Source organism: Giraffa tippelskirchi, chromosome 11, assembly GCF_054371585.1.
Source record: "Giraffa tippelskirchi isolate mGirTip1 chromosome 11, T2T-mGirTip1v1.2.pri, whole genome shotgun sequence".
Lineage (NCBI taxonomy): Eukaryota > Metazoa > Chordata > Mammalia > Artiodactyla > Giraffidae > Giraffa > Giraffa tippelskirchi.
The window spans coordinates 14,441,825-14,458,050 of NC_137285.1; the positions used below are offsets into that span (position 1 = coordinate 14,441,825).

Genomic DNA, 16,226 nt, shown 5'->3' on the forward strand with positions numbered 1-16,226 from the left:
GTGGGTGTCAGTTCAGTTTTCTCTGACTCTGTCCTGCATGCGCTGCCTAGAGCTTACTCTGAGTTGTCAGTCTTACTGGAGCCTTTGTTGCACTGCTCAGCGTCTGCATGAGTGGGGTCACGCACAGTGTCATGGGCTCCCCGTCTCCAGTTCCTCCCGCTTTTCATCCCTACACTTCCTAGCTTTCAGGGCCCCCTTTCCCAGGGCCTCTGACCAGGAGATGGGGTTTCTCTCAGAGTCTCCCCTATGAGTGCAGCTCTGTGAGTAGGGGACTGCCCATGGGCAAAACCAGAGAGAGAGGAGAAGGAATCCCCAGAGACCCACACCCACATTCTTCGGATGTAGGGGCTTCTGTCGTCGGTTCTTCAGAAGGAGGGTGACGATTCTGTTAGCGTTTTAGTTCCCGCATCATCACAAAGGCTTCTCCTGGAGCTCCTGCTCTGGGTGAGGCTCGTCCTCCACCGGCCGCGTCCTCCACAACCCGCTGTACTGAGTCAGCTCTCCAGGGTCCTCAGGTCCTTGCGTTTTTGTCCAGAGGTTTTGGTTGTAGCAGCAGAAGACAGGCAGCTGTGGGCTTACTCGAAGTCAGAATCAGAACTCCTACTCTCTTTAAATTATTAAAATTAGCTCGATAGTTGGCAGCAGAGAGCTGTATTAAATGGGGCCCCTTCCCATTCTGTTGCTCTCAGCCTCCTATCTGGGAGCTGCTCCTTCCTTTCTAATGAGTGAAACCAGGGATCCAGAGTAGAGAATGCTCCGCTGGGGAGAACCAGAATAAGAGCTGGTGGTAAGGTGGGACTTCCCTGGCGGACCAGGGGTTAGGACTCTGTGCTGTCACTGTTGGGGCCTGGGTTCAATCCCTGGTTAGGGGAACTAAGACCCTGCAAGCCACCTGGCAGGGCCAAAAAAAAAAAAAGTTGGTAAGTAGGGGTGTGTGTCAGATTGTTAGTGGGCTGCCAAGGCAACACTCACTGAACCAACGAATCCCACTGCTTTTTCCTCTTGTAATCTTTATTTTTAAAAATTTTAGCTTACTGAGAGAGAATGCACACACCTACCATTCACCAATTTAAATTATACAATCCCGTGTAAAGTGCACAAGGTTGGTGTAATCTTAGAATATTTTCATCACCCCAGATAGAAACTTTGTGCCCATTAGCAGTCACTCTCCACATCCCCCTAACCCCTCTAGCTCTTGGCAATTGCTAATCACTTCCTGCCTCTATGGATCTGCTTTGGAGATTTCATATAATTATATGGAATCATAGAACATGCGACCTTTTTGTGGCTGGCTTCTTCCTGCCATTCAGCATGTCTCCAAGACCTGTGTTGTAGCTCGAATCACCACTTAATTCCTTCTTACGGCCAAGTCATTTTCCATTGTGTGAGTAGACCACATTTACTTATTATTCATTCATCAGTTAACATTTGGGTTGTTTCCACTTTTTGGTTATTATGAATAATGCTTCTATTACCATTCAGCTACAAATTTTTGTATAGATGTTATATTTTCAGTTCTCTGTGTATATATACCTAGGAGTGGAATTGCTGGCTTATATAAGTCTATGTTTAACTATCTGAGGAACTGCCGGACTCTTGCCCAAAGTGACTGCGCCATTTTCCATTCCCACCAGCAGTGTATGGAGGTCCCAGTTTCTCCACACCCTCACCCATACTTACTGTTGTCTCTGATGATAGCTGCCCTAAAGATGTGACGTTGAACATCCTTTCATGTGCTTTTTGGCCTTTTTGGATAAATGTCTGTTCAGATCCTTAACCCATTCTTTAATTAGGTTGTCTTTTTATTTATTGAGTTGTATGAGTTCTTTGTCTAGTCTGGATACCAACCTCTTATCAGATACGACGGGTAAATATGTTTCCCCATTCTATGGGTTGTCTTTTCACACTCTTAATAGTGTTCTTTGAAGCATGGAAGTTTTTAATTTTGATTGAGTGACTTTTCCAGTTTTTCTTTACCGCTTGTGCTGTTGGTATCATTGAAGAAGCCATTTCCTAGCCCAGAGTTGCAGATAGATTCCTATGTTTACTTAGAAGAATTTCTATGGTTTTGCCCTCCATTGAGGTCTGTGACGCGTTTGGAGTTAAACTTTGTATATAGTGTGAGGTGGGAGTCCCACCTCATTCTTCTTTGCCTGTAGATATCTACTGTCCTAGGAGAGCCATGGTCTGTTGAGAAAAGGCTATTCTTTCCCCATTGGATTGTCCGGCCGCACTGTTGAAAACCAGTTGACCATAAAATGAAGAGGTTATGCTAGGTATACTCATCTGATTAAAATTTTAAAGGATATTACAGTCAGTTAAATGTTTCCATATTCCCAATGTGCCTTGTTAATTTGGTGTTATTATACACAGCTCATGTTTGTCCACAGGTGGTGTCATGGGCTGTCTTGTAAGGATTACAGTGTTCGGTCTCACAGAGCTCTTTAATAACATCCATTGCTGGCCCAGCTAAGGAGATAGGCCCAGAGAAAGGTCGAGTGATCACTTTCACAGGGCTTATTACTTTTGTGGGCAAAATACAAAGAACTCTAGAGAAACAGCTTTACAATACACAGAGCTCTGACCATGGCCTGGTTGGATTCAACTTGTCAGTTCTGCCTGAAAATCCATGTTTTTCTAGTTGCTGTTAAGAATAAATCATTCACCAAAGGCCATCATTGGTGCCGCATAGATAGATAGATAAGTAGATAGCTACAGCTACTGATTTGGCCATATGTTCTATTTTAAAATCCTCTTTAAGAGGCTAGCTTTGATGAGACAAAACAGAATCATGTTATTGATTTCTTTTTAAAAAAATACTTATTTTCTTGATTAATTTGGTCATTTTAAAAAAGAAGGACTACGTTTTCATACCATCTTGCTTGTTGCCTTTATTTTCTGAATAGAAGTAAAGCTGAAGGTCAGGTCTTTCTTCATGAAACTGCCAAGCCAGAGTCTGAACAGCCTTCATCTTTGCCATCAAATACAGGTTTTGCCTTTTTTTTTTTTGGCCTTATTATTATAAGGGACTGTTTAGTCCAAACCAATGGGAGGCAAGCTCTGAGTTGTGACCGCTAATTAAAGAGTCTAGGAGCTTGCTTCTCGCCCTGACAAACGCAGGGCTGTGGTGGCTTCTGGTGCTGCCGGCTGTTAGGGAGAGCGAGTGGGGCGTAAATGTTACACTTGCTCCATCTGCAAGTGTTACCATAAGTTATTCAGAGCTTAGCACAGGACCAGCCAGAGCGTGCCTCCCTCTCGGTTCCAGCACGTTTTCCTGCCCATCAGATGGATGCTCCTCTGTTGGGAGTCTTTGGAAGGTTCTGGTGTCTTTTGTTTTAATTGGCGGGCTTGAGCCGACTCCTATGGTGTGATTTTCATTAGAGAGGGGCTGGAGAGAAGGGGAGTGTTGGAACAGTCCTACAAACCCAACCATGAATATTAAACATAATACAATTACAGCTTTCAGACCAATTTTTTTTTTCCATTGGGCAAAGTTGATGAAACGCACGCTGGCTGGGGATTCACCATGTCCACCATGGGCTTCTCTTTGTCCCTGGAATCAGTTGTCTTGGCATGTCTGTGCCCATTTGCTGTGCTGCCTGTTTGCCCGTGTCAGGTATTTGATTTGTGCGCTGAGGGTACACGCTCTGCCGAGGAGCACTGCCATTCAGGTTGGGGCCACGCTGTCGGGTGTGCGAGGCAGGCGCACATTTCTTACCATGACCTCGAAAGGTTCGTGGGGACTTCCCGCCCTGGTTGCTGTCTGCTGTCTCTGTCAGCCAGAGACCAGAGCCATGCCTCTCTAAGGAGATGTCTTCAAGTGCTTTCCTTTCTCCCTGTGGGGAGAAGTTCAAGTCGGTATTTGGCCCATCTTTGTTTTCCTTAGTGATATAATACACTAATGCCATATCTTTCAGTGTATTTGTGTTTTGTTTGGAGCCATCCATGCTGGTATCTAAATACAATAGGAAAACAGATGGCAAACTTTGAACTTCTGGACCAAATTTGTGTTTGCCTTTGTGTCCTTAACAGCCAAACTGTAAATGATGGGAGTATAAATATTCAACAGAGGAACTCTTTATGAAAATCACCAAAGTAAAATAGACCCTTATTACCCAAATATGCACTGAAAAGTACTCAAGCTAAAAATTTCTCCCTCCCCCTCATCCTTTTCTGGTTCCCATTAGTAGGCCATGCAGCTGTAGCCTGCAGGCAGAGTTCCCTTCACAGCAGCTTTACCTTTTCTCTCTTCTCTTACCCACAAATACCCAAAGATCAGTGTCTCCAAATGCTGACCCAGGGAGCCCTTTGTCCTCACGCTCGCCCCGTCTCTGGTCACTGACGCCCTCCCTGGGAAGCGGGGCTGGGAGGCAAGGAGGTGGACGGAGCTCTCGGTCGTCCGGCCGACAGCCTGGACCTCGCCTCTGTGTCCTAAGAAACTAGGTTTCTAACACCCTGTGTGATTTGAAACAAAACACCTACGTGGAAATGTATACAAGGTATGTTGTGTAGAATGTAAAGAACAGCCGAATGCCTGGGCATTCCCCCCGCCACACCCACGCACTTAAGAAACAGAGCATGACCGGTACTTGAAGGCCCGGTGAAGGCCCCGGGAGCCCCTCCCAGGCACACGTGAGCTCATTTCTTAAATACCTTGGCTGTGTCTAGAATGAGAAGTAAAAGCTGCCTTTATTCCCCTCATTCTTCCTTGACGCTCTTCCCCATAGTAACTGCTGTTACCAGTTCAGTATGTATGTCCTTCCAGAATTTTACCTTTAAAAGTCTTTAACTTAAGAGAAGTCATCTACACCTTTAAAATTGAATTCAAAAGCACGAAAAAGTATATGTGGGGAGAAGTTGTCTCCTGGGAGCGTCTCTCTGCTCAGAGGAGGCTGGGTAGCCGCATTCTCCAGAGAGGGCCTTCACAGTCAGGGGGGTACAGCCGCCCCTACCCCCCCAACCTGGCACACGGCTGGGCCCGGGTGCCCGGTGTGTGGCAGTGTGTGGGTGATGGCGGCCCTCACTCCTTGTCGTTCTCCTCATCCTGCCTGTGCAGGCCTCCATCGTGCCTGTCCGGATGCACCGTCATGGCATCAGCTGATGGAGGTAGGTAACCTGTGCGCCCCATCGAGTCTCTTTTATTCATGACGATGCAAAAACGATGCTCTAATTATCATAACATCTTTTTGTCTCAGGTTGCTTTTAAGACCTTTTTTTTTTTTTTGTGGTTTCCAACTTTACGATGATACTCTTTGATACGTATCTCGTTTGAAGTTATTCTGATTAGTGTTCATGAGTGTGAGTATGCCCGTCTTTCATTCTGGGAAAATATCAGCCATTAACACTTCGAATAGTGCTTCTTTGCCATACACTGTATTTTCTCCTTATGGAAACTTCTTTCGGGCATAAATAAGCTGGACCATCCGCTCCCGTCCTTCCTGTCTCTTAACCCTTCATTCACATTTTTCATCTGCTTCTCTCTCTATGCTCCATTCTAGGTAACTTTTCAGATTTATTTTCTAATTTACAAGGGCTTTGTCTAATCTTCTAGACTGTCTAATGATTTTAATTGCAGGATTATGTTTTTGTGTCTAGAAGTTCTATACTGCTTTTTTATGAAGCAACTTCTCAATACTCCCCTTTGGGTGGACCCCAGTCTTGGCCCTGTGGTGCAGTAAGAGCCAGGCCCACTGCTTCCTGTGATTGGCACCTGCCTTCAGCCTTACCCCTACCACACGTGCCTACAGGCAACGGAAACTGCAGCTCAGGTTCACCAGGCTGGTTTTCTATATGGGTCCTAGGGAGGTCAGTTGCTCTGTGAGTTCACCAGGGCATTTAGAAGGATGTAGTTACATCTTACCCAGCAATATTAAGTGATGTTTACTGGGATGGTCAGCAGGTACCTGAAACAGAAGCCTCATCTTTGCTACTAAAAAAGTGCTGTGGCTAATGGCCTTATATGTGTGTGTATGGATGTACACATATATTAGATGTGTTGTTTAGTTGCTGAGTTGTGTCTGACTCTCTGTGATCACATGCACTGTAGCCCACCAGGCTTCTCTGTCCATGGGGTTTTCCAGGCAAGAATACTGGAGTGCGTTGCCAGTTCCTTCTCCAGGGGATCTTCCCTACCCAGGGATCGAGCTCACATCTCCTGTGTTGCGGGCAGATTCTTTACCACTCAGTCATTGAGGAAGCCCCAGTATTAGATGTAGCCTAGTTAAAATCCTCGAAGTAGAGCTGCTAGGTCAAAAGTGAAGTACATTTTTTAATTTGTTGGATATTGTCAAATCACTCCCCAAAGAGAAGGCTGTGCTTCCATCAGCTGCACAGAAGTACCTGTCCATCCAGGACTCACTAGCATGGAAGATCTCAAGAGTATTGCAGAACTTTACCTTTGCAGGGTAGACCGTTTGACAAGTGGTATTACGGTGCTGTAGTTTTAGTGCATAATTTCTCTCGTTACCAGTGAACTTGGACATCTTGTACATGTTTAAAAGCCATTAGTATTAATATGTCTTTTCCTGTCAACTTTTTCTTTTCTCAGTTTAATAATGGGTTATCAGGGACTCGCCTGGTGGTCCAGTGGTTAAGAATCACCTTCCAGTGCAGGGGCATGGGTTCAGTCCCTGCCCTGGTCAGGGAACTAAGCCCGCATGCTGCAACTAAGACCTGACCAGCCAACTAAATATTTAAAAAATAATGGGTTATATCAATTTAAATGAAATTTTTTTAAACAAGAAATTAGCCAGTCCTCTCTGCTGCAAACATTTTCCCCAGTTTACCAGTTGCGTTGTCTTCTGGGGTTTTTTTAGTGTTTTTAGAAAGGCCTGCCTATCTTGAATATTTTTAATTCTTTTTAATTCTGTAAGTCCTCTATAGTTAGTTTTGGTGGGTAGAGCTCCACGTTGAGAAAGTTGTTGTAAGGTATTTTGTCTTTAATTGCTAACTTAAGTGGGATCTTTTCTTGTAATGGAAGGAAGGGGCACAGCAAAACGAAAATGAATTTCTTAGGGGTTAATTTTTTATTTTACATATGATGTAACTCTACACATCAGCTGTTAAGTATACATACTGTCCTGAACCCCCCTCCCACTCCTCGAGGTAGCCACAGAGCACTGGATTGGTTGAGCTCCCTGTGTGATAGTGTATTAAATGTACCAAAACCCACATGTAAAAGTATAAATCATGGGGTGGTTTTTTAATTGGAATATTTGATTTATACTTTTTACAGGTGGGCTTTTTTTCCTGGCAAGTTTTATGAAACATTTAGTACACTGTGCCTGTTTCATCATTATGTAGTACTCTCAGCTAATGCTTTTTGCTCTGAAATCTACCTTTTCAGGTATTAAACTTGTCACTTCTCTTCTTTGTCACACGCAAATGTGCCTTTCATGTGTAGCATATTGAGTTTTGCTCTGTGACCTGTTTGAGGCTCTTGCTCTTAAGAGGTGGGTTTGTCCTTGTTCTGTGTGTCGGTCTGCCCAGCTGACACAGTAGGTCTTTCTCTGCTGTCTGTGATGCTCATACCTCACTCTGGGGGGGGGTAGGGGGCTCCTCACTGTCCTGATATTTTACCACCCCACTTTCTTTCAGAGAGTATCCACGGGTAGCTCACTTTGAGTCCTTTTCTGGTAAAAATTAAAAAAAGAAAAAGTCTTCATTATGCCCTCAAACTTGGTAAGTAATGCAGTATAGAATTTCCAGTTGAAATAAGTTCCCCTCAGAATGTTGAAGGCAGTTTGTGTGTGCGCGTGTGCTCATACATCTGTACGATCCTAGGACCTAGAGCATGTTTGAGTTCTTCCCTCTCCCCACGTTCTCCATGTGGGACACATTTGTCCAGCTCCCCTGCCAGCTGGTGGCATCTGTTCAGGGCAGTGCTAATCTCTTCCTTGGTGGTGGAAATTCAGCACATACTTGTATAAAAAGTAGTTTTTAAAGATGTTCTTAAATTCAGATTATTACAAGGTAGGTAATTATCTCAAGACTTTAGATAAGCAACTCCCCAGTGTCTACATATTCTCATCATGATTCTCTTATGCTTAGTCAGCTATGGATGTGTCCCCTTTTCAAATTTCAACAAGACGCTGATGAACCATATACCACTCTACCCGGAAAGGGCTATTTTTCCGGTGAACTGGGTACTGGTTCAGGTTGCAGACAAATGTAGCTGTTTTACGTCTTAGCCTTAACAGACTTGCATACAAACAGCAAAACTGCCACGCTGGGCTTCTCGGGCTGAGGTCCTCATGGAGGCAGCGTGCCAGTCAGGTCACAGCCTCCCTCTCCGTGGGCTGCTGTCCAGGACAGCTGGTATCTGTGTCCTTGTTCCGTGCTTTGCTCTTCCCTGGTGGCTCAGAGAGTAAAGAATCTGCCAGCAATATAGGAGACCCAGGTTCGATCCCTGGGTTGGGGAGGTGCCCTGGAGAAGGAAATGGCAACTCACTCTAGTATTCTTGCCCAGGAAATCTCATGGACAGAGGAGCCTGGCAGGCTACAGACCATGGGATCGCAGAGTTGGACATGACTGAGTGACTAACACTTTCACTTTTCTGTGCTTTGAGTAGTTGTGGGTGCTCTAAACTAGGTCATTTCTAGTGCCCCGTAGCCTCCTGTGAGAGTACACCACGGAGGTGAATGTTTACTGTCCATATTTAGACGTTTGTAACTAAAGGGGTTTCATATTCTTTGTCTTCATAGGGTTGCTGTGCACAGAGGAGGAGGAATTTGTCACCTCGGGCTCTAATGCTAATTTCTGTGCTCACCTCGGGCCCTGCAGGGTGAGGATCCATGACCTCCGCACCGACAGCATCGCCCTGTCCATCTCCGCCCACCAGCTCGGAGTGTCTGCGGTCCAGATGGATGACTGGAAGATCGTCAGTGGAGGCGAGGAGGGCCTGGTCTCTGTGTGGGACTACCGGATGAGCCAGAAGCTGTGGGAGGTTCACTCCAGGTAGGCTGGCCCACAGGTGCTGCGGTGGCGATGGTGTCAGCCAGCTGCAGAGGCAGGCACTTCACAGAGTCCTGGCTGTGATCCTCCAAGCCAGCTGCTGAGATCTCTGGGCTCAGAACTGAAGCTGGTCACTGCTGCCTGTTCAGATGGCCACCACCCCGCTCAGGTAGAAACCGTGATGGGACAGACCCCCCCCCCATTTGTCCCCGGGTGGGGCTGGCCCAGGCCCCCCATCCTCCACTCCAGGGAGTGTTGCCGTTTACAAGGGCACTTCACACTGAAAAATTCAGGTTCAACTAAGGAGGAATTTGTAACTTTAACTTTTAGCTCTAAAATTCGAGAGACATACTCTCCCAAGCAGAGCAGATGGCTAGGTAAATGGATACTAAGGGGGCCTCACCTGTTAAACATCTTGAGCTTGCTTCTAACCTTTAAAGCAGAGGTGGTCTCGCCGGAGTAGACCTAGAGCTGCCCCCCCGCCCCCCTGGGTTGTCCATCAGCGCCGCTGTGATGAGACGCTCTGGGCCACGGGGCCTATGTGCATGTAGGACAGAGCATCCACGGCTGAGGCTGCAGATACACACCGAGGCGTGTTCCCGCCAGCTGCATGGCATGATGAAATGAAGACTGCTCACAGGTCTAGTTTAAGTACGAGGTCAAAAGAGGACTGGCTTGCTTTCTTGCAGGGCAGTGGTAGCCGGTGCCTGGCTGGCAGCTTTCTCAGCTGGGGTGCCTGCCTTCCGTGGTGATGCACTGAGTTGCCACCAGGTGGTGCCAAAAGGCAGCAAACGCCCCCACTGTGGCCGCCCAGAACCATCTCCTGTAAGGACAGCCTTTACTTTTTTCTCAAGAGCTGTCTCAGCCTGGCCACTCTGACAGCTCCCCACCCTCTGCACTGCAGGCTCCCAGGGCATGCCCCCAGCAGCTCCAGTCAGCCCACGAGGCCTGCCCTTGAGCAGATCTCATTTCTCTCTCCCTGAAAAGCTGTTCTCCCTCGGGTGGATTGTTAAGGTGAAGCCGGGGTAAGTAAGGTCGTGCCCAGAACTGTGTCCTGCCCCATCTTCCTAGCTCGTTTGTGATGCCTGTCAGTTTTCACCAGTGCTTAGCGCTTGTCCCAGAGAAGGTCACCAAGCCTCGTTTACCAGTGCAAGGCTTTGATGCCGCTCAGTCTGCCAGAGATTCTCAGACTCAGTCCAGTCCTGGCGGCCAGTGCCCTCTCGAGCTCTGGTCCCACTGTTCTCAGTCTCCCAACCCACTACCCACCACAGCCGCACCCTCCCGGTCCCCCCACCCCTCCTCAGCCAGCCAGCAGCACGCCTGGGACTGAGCCCCAACCTGTCCCCTCCCCGTCGTCCTCAGGTCTTTGCTCTCCAGCCCTCTTGCCTCGCTGGGCCCTAAGGGAAGTTTTCCAGTAACACATTCTGTCCCACTGGTGCTGCAAACCCCAGACTTAGGAACCCCGTCACCACCTTAAGAGGATCCTTTGCTCTGGCCAAGATGCCTGTCCTGCCCCCAGCCATCTCCGGGGCAGGGACACCCCTTCAGGCCACCCTCTGCCCTTCTCAGAGGGCCTGGCTGACAGGGCAGAGTCTACTGGGCCTAGGAGACCCCTGTAGTCTGTGCTGGGGTCTCCTGTTCCTCCTCCCAGTGCTGAACTGTCTCTCATCTTGTGGCTCGTAACATCTCTGGTGCTCTGGAAACAGTGGCTGCTTTTCATGGGAATAGAGCCCACCTTCTTAACAGTCGGGACGCTCTCTGATGGCAGGCATCTGCTTGCATTAGACAGCTTTTCTGTCCTATGTCTCCGGGCCCATTGCTCCACTGGAGGAAGTTTTTCTAAATGATCAAAAAGCCTTTGCTACATGGTTTTAAGCCACTTTGTTCCCAGACTTTCTGAATGTGCTGTCACAACCCAGAGTACAGCCCTCTGAGGGGGGCCAAGGGGGAGTCCTGCCCTGGGGATGGCCGCGGGCAGGGCAGGTGTCTCGGCCAGAGCAGAGGATCCTCTCCAGAGGAATGAGGTGAGGGGGCTCCTGAGTCCAGGGCCTGGCGGGGCCTTCGTGGGCACCCCTGGGCACACCCTGCAGATGGGGAACCCAGCTCAGAGAGCTGGAGTGGCTCAGCCCAGGCCAGCCAGCGAGAGGGGCTGTTCTCCACCGCGTGTGTGTGAATTGTCTCAGGTTATTTTTTCCTTTTACGTCCCAGCGCGCTAGGTGCTGGAGTGTTAGCCATAGAGCACAGGGCCAAGGAGACGCGTGTACAGAGTAGGCCCAGCGAGTGGCCTGTCTCCCACGAGGCTGGGGGCCCAGTTTCCTCCGCTGTGAAGGAAGAGCCTGGCTTAGACGGTTCTGGAGCCCCGTGCAGCTCCCCACTTGTGAGGCCCTGGTAGCAGAGGCAGGACGTGAGTTTCCGCGCGCTTACCCTAATGAGCGTCCCCGTGTGTTCCAGGCACCCCGTACGGCACATCTCCTTCAACAGCCACAGCCTCATCGCGGCCCACGTGCCCTACGAGCGGGTGGTGCGCAACGCCGACCTGGACAACTTCGCCACCCACCGCAGGTCAGCGCTCGCGGCGGGGGTTGGTCTGGGCCTGTAGACGTTCAGAACAGACACTCTTAGCCTGGTTTTGTTATTAGAACAGCCCGGGCCACCTTGTTCCCTGCAGGGCATACCCTCAGACACGGCCGTTCTTTTTATCAAAGTCAGGAACAGACACACAGATGTGGCCAGTAACACGGGCTGAGTGCCTAGTGCAGCTTCAGCTGGATGCTGCGGGGGTGGGGAGGTGGTAGGGACACAGCGAGACTGTGGCCACAGATGCCTAGAGCCCAAGACTAAAGGCTTAAGATGGTGTTAGAAGCCTAGAGACAGTGCCAAAGCCCTCATGCTCAGCCCGAGGCTGCCACACCGGGGGCTCAGAGGCCCTTCTTCTTACCATTGGCCTGGCTCCCTGTTCAGCCAGGTGCCTCCCCACACTCAGTTTCCTCCATTAAACCTGTCTGCTCACCTCTTCATCTCGAGGCGCGGGATTGGAGTGTCGGACACACTGGGACGTTTGTCACGAACGGCTGTCTCAGGCAGACGTCACGGGAGAAGGGGCTGGGCCCTGGGACTGACCACGCCGTGTCTCTGTGCTTTCTCTAGACACCGGGGGCTGATCCAGGCCTACGCATTTGCAGTGGACCAGCTGGCCTTTCAGAGCACGGTGCCCATCTGCCGCTCGGCCGGTGACGCCATGCCAGGTTACAACTACGACCTCGCACTCGCCTTCCCCCCTGACAGTATTTAGGGAAGCGGCACTGCACGGGGCTGTAAGTGTTGGGGAGAAGAGCAACCCCAGGGTGCACTGTGTGACCCCCACATTCCTCTGTGTCTTTGCGTTCCCCTTTGCCGGGGGTTCCCCGCATCGTTGTCTACACTACACGAAGGCCTTCACTGCAGCTCCCAGGTGAGGCCCTGTGGCACCCCCCTCCAGCACACTCACCCTCTTTGCAGTCTCCAAACCCCTTCTTTGGGGAGCCTTTGGATATGCTGGTCTCCGAGCTGACAAGGCCTCATCAGCCACCCAGCTCTTGGATCTGAGGTCACGAATTCAACTCTGGGTCATCTTCTGTGACACCACCCCCAACCTGGGAGGGTAGTCCTTTATCCTGGTAGCTTTTGATTTATAATTATATATTTGTACAATTATTTCATTAATAACTGTTTTGCTTACTACCGTGTCTGTAACATGTGATACAGAGTAGACATTTTCTACATACTCATGAATAAACAACTGTCCACCACGTAGGGGGAAGATGATGGATTCTGGAGTAGAGACTGAGAAGAAGGGATAATACCAGAGGAACCGTGTTATGTTAACCCCACTGAGACAAGACAGGGTAGCACAAGAGACCTGTTCATGCTGATAAATAGCTTCCATTTCCATAGGATTAAGAGGGCAAACCATTGCATTCCTCTTGATTTAAAGACCCTTGTAACCAGCAGCAGCAGCAGCAGCCACCTACCATACCTACAAAATATCAAAGCAGAAAACTGATGAAACTAAACAGGCAAATCCATGCTTATGGTGGGTAGTCAGATCAAATCAGTAAAAACATGTAAGGATCTGGAAGACATAGTTAATATAATTTATAAGCTCAACACAGTGGATATAGGTAGGCTTCTGTACCTTTTCAGATACCCACAGGCCACACACAAGAAATGACCACGTGTGGAGGCCACAAGGGGCAGCACCAGGGCCCAGCCAGCACCCCCAGTGCCAGCGGGTCACAGTCAGACACCAGCAGAGTGCTGAGCCAAACAAAGACCTGGAAACTTGAGGCGCTCCTGAATTAACTTGGGATTGGTTTCTGCTGTACAGCAACATGAATCGAACTTGCTTTTAAAGAGGGAAATAAAAATGGAAACCAGGAAGGGTGACAGTGGAAGCACTGACCAAGACTCAGGGGATGAGGCCAGAATGGGACAGAAGACCTTGTGACTTAATAGAAAACAAGCCAGGAAATCAGTGCACTAAGCAGACACCGCAGAAAGCTTAAAGGAGGTCCTAGTGATCCCAACAAAAGGAAGGAGTTGTTAAGGATAAAAACACGAGTGAACTAGTGTTTAAGCGTTAGTTGCTCAGTTGTGTACCACTCTTTACAACCCTATGGATGGCAGCTCACCAGGCTCCTCTGTCCATGGGATTCTCCAGGCAATACTGGAGTAGGTTGCCATTCCCTCTTGCAGGATTCTTCCCAGCCCAGGGTCTCCTGAATTGCAGGCCGATTCTTTTCCATCTGAGCCACCAGGAAAATCTCATGAACACCAACAGATAGTGAAGTTGATCCTAAAGCCAAAAGCAATTTTTTGAAAAGATGAAATATACAACTGTTGATAAAGGTTTTAAAAAAGAAGGCCCAAGGGACTATCAAACGGAGTAAGTATATTTTCAGCGTGGGGATAATTTGCCTACACTGATCCAAGAGCAAAGTGCAGCTTTCCTTCTGTTCATGAACACGTACATGTGGTTAGGAGACAGACACACCATTACCTCAAGTCCTAGAACTTTTGAGTCCTGAGGGCTGTGGAAGGCTTTTTTTTCCCCTCAGATTAAGGTCTTCAGTCATAAAAGATGCACATCCAGCTAGAGAGGATGACAGAGCCAGAGAGAGAGTGGCTCTGGGACCTGTCCCTCCCGAGAGCGCAGCTGTCCTTCCCAGGAAGGCGGCTGTGTCAGTGGGGTTTTCCTGCTTCTCTTCAGAAAACCCCATTACTTCCCAAGTGAAGCCAGCCCGCAGCTGGTGAATGACACATGTATTGTACTTGACTCTCACTGCTGTGACCCCCCACTGACATTGCTCTATACAGTTTCCATCTCTCACAGTCTTACCACTGGGGAAAGTAGTTTTTCCTTTAAGCAGCAGCCCCCTTGCAGTCTGATCTCACAGTTCCTTTCGCAGGTACAGTCTCCCTCTTAGCTTTGCAGGAATTAAGGATAATGAAATAGTTCAAAAGAAATTAGACCCAGAAAATTTTACTGAAAATAAAAATAGTTTTCAACTACTTTGATTCACTGCCAACTGCTGGTCCAGGGTAAAAATGTTAACAAGTGTGGGGTTTTTCCTTCCCAGCCTGTTGATAACATCTCCCATCCATGAAAACCACCTGGGTTTTGTGAAGAGTTTCCTGGACCCAAACTATAATCTCCAGGCACGCTGAGCTCAGTCAGCATTTTTTTGCAGTAAACCTTATGTCCTGGAAGAAGTTGCCCTGATGGGGAAAGGTTCAGAGTTCCTTTGTGAACAACCACTTTCCAGTGGCTTCAAGAAGTCTGGGCCCACGTCCACCCCCGTCTGCTCACCCCACCTTACCTGTGTCCCCGCTGGCTGTTGCGTGGGAACTCCTCTGCCAGTTGAGTTCTTAGCTGACTGACCCGAAGTCTGCTCTTCCTCTGTACCGCTCTCCTGCTTTCCAGCCTCGGCCCCAGGTCTTCCCTGAAGACCAGGACGGCCCTCTGGGGGAGCCAGAGGGCCAAACGCCAGAGATCTTTGTCTTGTCTGGCTTTGGCTTTTCTACTTTAAAACATGTCCGTGTTCTGATACTAAATTTTTCAAATGTATTTATTGACAAAATTACTCATAACCCTGGCAAGGTGTGTGGTGCCAGCTCCCCCAGCATACCACTCTACCAGCTCTCCCCTCAAAAAAATCACGTGGCACGTTGAATAGTTTCTCCCCAGAACCACTGTTAGAGGGGCTCTTAGCCCAGGATCCAGGAGACCCACACACAGTGTGTGAAATTGTGCATAAGGGCGTTTTCGGGGAGGAAGTGTGGCTCTTTTGTCCGATTCTCCAAGGGAACCACAGTTCCCCGAGGATTCCAGCTGAGGCCACTAGACGGCGCTGCCGCTGCCCGGGGACTGGTTCATTGGAAGACACACCCTAGGCCCACATCTTCCCCTGCAAGGAGAGAGCCTGCCCTGGCTGACTGGATTCAGCTGATTCGAGGAAAACCCGGTATCCCTAAGAGTGGAGTTCTGGTCCAAGTCCTCCGTACCCTCCAGAGCCAGGGTGCCCTCCATTTGAGAGAACAGTGCATCTCATTCCGCATTCAGATGGCAAACACTGGCCATGGCGAACCCACCCTGCTCGCCATCAGAGAGAAGTGGCCTTCTGGTGGGGATGCGGCCTTCTCTTACCGGGGCCTGTCAGGACGGGCAGGTCCACAACAAGCGCGGAGCCGGGGGCTGCTGGCCTTCCCTCACTCGAGGCTTCGCTCTGCGCAGCAGCTGCGGCATCCTGGAGCAAGCAGTGCCGGCCGCCAGGCCCCGGTTCCCCAACCACGCGGACCTGCCTGCCTCACTCGCGGCCAGGCCAGAAGGCTCCCTGGCTGCTGTGTAGGGCCCAGGGCGATTTGGACGGCGCTGCCTGGGGTGGGCAACTGCAGGGCCCCCCTTACTGGGCTCCAGGCGGTGCCACATGGGTGCCAGCCTGCTCTCCCCACCTCTGCTGCTGGGCAGGGGCTTCCAAGCAGATGCTCCACCAGGGAACTTCTCTGCCCCAAGAATGGGCGGGCAGGCTCCCCCACACCCAGAGCCGAGCCTGCCCTGATCTCTTCTCGCCCAGCGCCAGTGCAAACACCCCCTCCTGGATTCCTCTTGAGGGAGGCGGCCGCAAGCTGCTCCTCACGTGCGTCTGCCCACCTTACCGCTGCCCTGTGGACCACGCTGGGGTAAAGACAGGAAACCCAGTCCCTGCTGGCCTGGTCCACCAGCGGGTTAGGAGGA

At 49.6% G+C, this 16,226-nt stretch overlaps 1 protein-coding gene and 1 long non-coding RNA gene across 3 annotated transcripts in view; one reads left to right on the top strand and one right to left on the bottom strand.

Annotated features, from left to right (window-relative positions):
* FBXW8 (F-box and WD repeat domain containing 8) overlaps positions 1-12,741 on the top strand; it is a 117,553-nt gene extending 104,812 nt beyond the window's left edge. For both annotated transcript variants that reach the window (XM_081539705.1, XM_081539706.1), the window contains exons 9-11: positions 8,783-8,956; positions 11,405-11,515; positions 12,101-12,741. In XM_081539705.1, coding sequence (XP_081395831.1) covers positions 8,783-8,956; positions 11,405-11,515; positions 12,101-12,245 — 430 coding nt within the window. In that variant the 3' untranslated portion in view covers positions 12,246-12,741. The remainder of the gene's footprint in view (positions 1-8,782; positions 8,957-11,404; positions 11,516-12,100) is intronic.
* LOC145525852 (uncharacterized) lies at positions 2,879-12,968 on the bottom strand. The gene is made up of 4 exons (XR_014068454.1): positions 11,964-12,968; positions 11,378-11,546; positions 8,769-9,094; positions 2,879-3,836 (listed from the first exon to the last, which is right to left on the bottom strand). It is a non-coding gene; the product is annotated as an uncharacterized LOC145525852 (long non-coding RNA).
* Between the last annotated feature and the right edge of the window lie 3,258 nt (positions 12,969-16,226).